At 51.2% G+C, this 3679-nt stretch overlaps 1 protein-coding gene across 1 annotated transcript; it reads left to right on the forward strand.

Annotated features, from left to right (window-relative positions):
- Positions 1-1201: 1201 nt before the first annotated feature.
- Positions 1202-2742, forward strand: DEU56DRAFT_756371 (uncharacterized protein; the record flags this gene model as incomplete). Its single annotated transcript, XM_041350034.1, has 4 exons — positions 1202-1402; positions 1438-1995; positions 2046-2196; positions 2252-2742. 4 exons carry the CDS (start codon positions 1202-1204, stop codon positions 2740-2742), a joined length of 1401 nt encoding a protein of 466 aa, XP_041208215.1.
- Positions 2743-3679: the final 937 nt, after the last annotated feature.

The raw sequence follows: 3679 nt of genomic DNA on the forward strand, positions 1-3679 counted from the left end.
GACAAGATCGGAAGGATGGAAGATGAGAAGACAAGTGATTAATGAAGTTGAGGAGGGGAATTTGTAGGGAACAGCGACTCCTCAGCCATGCGCCCACATTTGTGGCTTAATGTATTCATTCCACCGTCCACTCGCCCGATTTGGTCAACACTGTGTCTCAACGGGCCACACACAATATTAGATCACGTGCTGCGTACCAGAAATGTTGCTAAGTCTGAAGTCTGTAGACCGGTGATGCTGGACAATCAGTCATATATGGTAGACCGGACGCATAATCACCAGTGTATACAGACGGCTCCCATTAGGGAGACCGTGAGTGTGGTGGAGTCCAAGTCGGATGAGTATCAAACTGTAAGACGGCTCCCGAACGGGACCGCATCTATCTTACATATCATTCGACTGAAAAACATGGATTTGCGACGGTTTCAAATGCCGCCGTGTCTGCAACCACAGATATTAGGGACTAATACTGGAAATATCAGACGGCTCTCGGTGTGGACTACTTATGTTAAGGAGACGTGTCATAGGATACAATATGTCCCTGCCTGTCATGTAGGATGACGGCTCCCCCATCGAGAGCCGGCTTACAAACGGCCGCGTGATATGTCTCCTCTCACATCCTCCTCATAACTCATGGGGTTGATCAGGGTGAGGGTGGAGTAGATGGAATCCTGCGGCGGAGGCGACAGATGTGTCACAAAGTGGAAGGACATGAAGTTCTTTGAGGAGGACAGTCCCACTGGCAGAGAGTGAACCAAATGGTGTATAAGTATGCACCAGTCCTCGTTGGGAGCCCTCTAACGGCTCATCTTCATTCACGGTCCTGAGGAAAGAGCCGGTACCCGTTGGGAGCCGTCAGGCAGGCGCTCATTACACTGTGAGATTTGAGCGCGGAGTGGCATGATGAGGCAGCCAACACACTACTACTAGCACATACTGGTATATTTTAGGTGCTGCGAGAATGCCACATATGTGCTGATATACTGAGTGTCTAGCGTCATCGGTTACAAGCTTCAGACTTAGCAAAATTCCTGGTACGTGGCACGTGATCTGGCATTGCTTCCGAGTGCATGCCAAATCGGGTTAGTGGATCGTAAAGTTTCTGAATTACGCCACAAATGTTGGTACATGTTACCTATAAATTGGCTTCAAACCCTCACTCATCCCTTTTCCCAACATCTTCCATCATCCTAACCTCATAATGTCGTCTGACCGCGCCGATATCGACATCTTTGCTTTGACCGCTGATGTTCCCGATGACGAGGAAACCGTCACTCTGAGACGCAAGGTTCGCGAGCTCTGCGATGAGATGCAAACTCTAGTGGATTCAGCTCCTGCTGAAAAGGATCCCGCGCTGTATGTAGAGAAAGAAGCGTGGTGTCGGAGCTGGACGCGCCTCCTCGTACGTGACCGCGAACACTTTGTTTAGTTGCTCAGACTCATCGCGCGACACTCCAGAGCGCGCTGAACACTTGCATTAAGCTCGCGAAGGACAAAAGCCTGCCGGTTGACCTGTCCATCGCGGAAAGGGAGTTAGGAAGACAAGCCGCCGGAAAATACGTGGCGTTTGAGCTCGAAATCAGCAAAATGAAGGCCGCCGCGGCGAGGCAGGCAGATGCAGATGGCCAGGTGCCTGACCTGATGCAGCACCTACAAATCGATGAGGGCCGGGAGGAACCTCGCCTTCAACCGCAACCGCAACCGCAACCGCAACCGCAACCGCAACCGCAAGAAGGGCAGGGGCAACAGCAACAGGAGGAGGAGGATGAAGCGGAGCAGCAGAAGCAGGTGCAGGCGCAGCTCGACGAGCCGCAGGATGAGGAAGAGCAATATCGAGGTCAAGAATCGAACACAGCGGACGATGACGTTGTCGATCCGGTGACCACTACCAACACAATTCCTGTTCAGCGCAAGCGGAGGTATCCACGTCCCATTGCTTCAAGCCCAGACGTCTCGCCGACATCCATGCCTAAGACGGCCCAGGCGATGCCCAAGGTGCGTAACTCATTTGTTTTGATTTCATCATATCATTCAACCTCCTTCAGAAGAGCACCCTGCCCACGAGCGTCGCGAACGATAAGGTCAATAAAGTCCCATGCAACAATTGTGCGCATGTGGGTCACAAATGCAATAGCAATCCTGCTGGCCAGGCTTGCCTCGACTGCAAGCGGCTCAAGATCGCATGTTCACTCGTTGGTGAGTTCTATGCATCCATTATCTGGCGACTTGACCCTTGACTTCTGGAGTTTAGAGAAAGGCAAGGCAAAGGCGTTGCCTACGCCGGTTTTCCTGCCTGCCGCACCTCCCACCTCTCCCAAGCCCACCGCGGCTTCCAGGCCCAAACCTGCGCCTGCACCCAAGGCTAAGGCCAAGGCCAAGTCTACGGTCATGCCAACACCTCAGCCCGCTGCCGGTCCCTCAAACACGAAGGATAAGGCCAAGGCCAAGTCCACGGTCAAGCCAACAACTCAGCCCGTTGCAGGTCCCTCAAACACCAATGCCGCATACATCCTCCTCGATAGCAGTCGCAGCATCCTAAACAACAGCAACAACAATCGCAAGAGGAAGCTCGCCCAAGTCCAGGAGCAGGATTCAGAGAGCGATGAAGAGGGTGCATACGAGGCAGGGAGGATTGAAGCGCTTCCCGGCTTGATCTCAATTGTTGAGACGGCCGTCGACGCGCTGAAAAAGGAAGTCAGCGCGATTAACGGGTACATGGCCACAAAGCGTCGCCGCCTCTAATTTCCCTCACCGCGTTAATTACAGCACAGTATTTATGTACAGATGTGGAATGCGATCGGATGTGTGAAGTGATGTGTGCAATGGTTTCTTGTGTAGCTTCGCCAAGCTTAGAAGGATTTGAGGAGAGGCCGTCGAGCTCCGTTACAAGACCCGGAACTGGCAGTACTACGGTCCATCGGAGACTCTCAAAGATGGATGCGATGGCTGATAGGGCAGATAAGATTATGTTAAGATAATCTTAATGTTAATGGTAGTATCTCAGCTATGTATCAGGCAACGGCCTACTATTAGTTACCACCAGTTCGTGCACACCGCATCTCGTGCAGTCACACAAATGTAACGGAAAGTCACAGTATCGTCACACAGACCAGTTTCAAAGTCCAGCATTCGTGCGTGACATTGAGAGTGACACAAACCGTTGTCACCACCAAAAATGTATCTCTTTTGTTTCTTATTAGATCACACCCGTTAAAGCTCGTAGGGCGTTCTAAGAATTTATCATTCCATATGCATGTATTAGTTCGAAGATTTGTAGTAGAAAATTGTTGTATTGAGCGATGCACGAGATCTGGGGATGCACGAACTGGTGGTAACTAATAGTATGAAACGGCTTCCTATGGAGGCCGCTGTGGGTGAGGAAATACCAATGCCCACATTTGAGAAATAAAAAAGGGCTGAATTTGCAACGGTGCTTTGGACAGGCACGGTCTCTTTCTGCAGCCGTCTCGTAGTTTACCGTTCAACCGTTCAACCGCTCAACCGTTCATTGATCTGACCGGTCTACAGAATTCGGACTTGGCACAATTTCTGGAACGGGGCACGTGATCTGGGATTAGTGTTTGCCAAATCGGGTTTGTGAACTGTGAAATGTAAGAATTAGGCCACAAATGTGGCCGCACGGCCGGAGAGTTGCTGTTCACCATAAATTCACCCCGCA

The sequence above is a fragment of the Suillus clintonianus genome (assembly GCF_016758775.1).
Source record: "Suillus clintonianus strain FC179 chromosome Unknown DEU56scaffold_38, whole genome shotgun sequence".
NCBI lineage: Eukaryota > Fungi > Basidiomycota > Agaricomycetes > Boletales > Suillaceae > Suillus > Suillus clintonianus.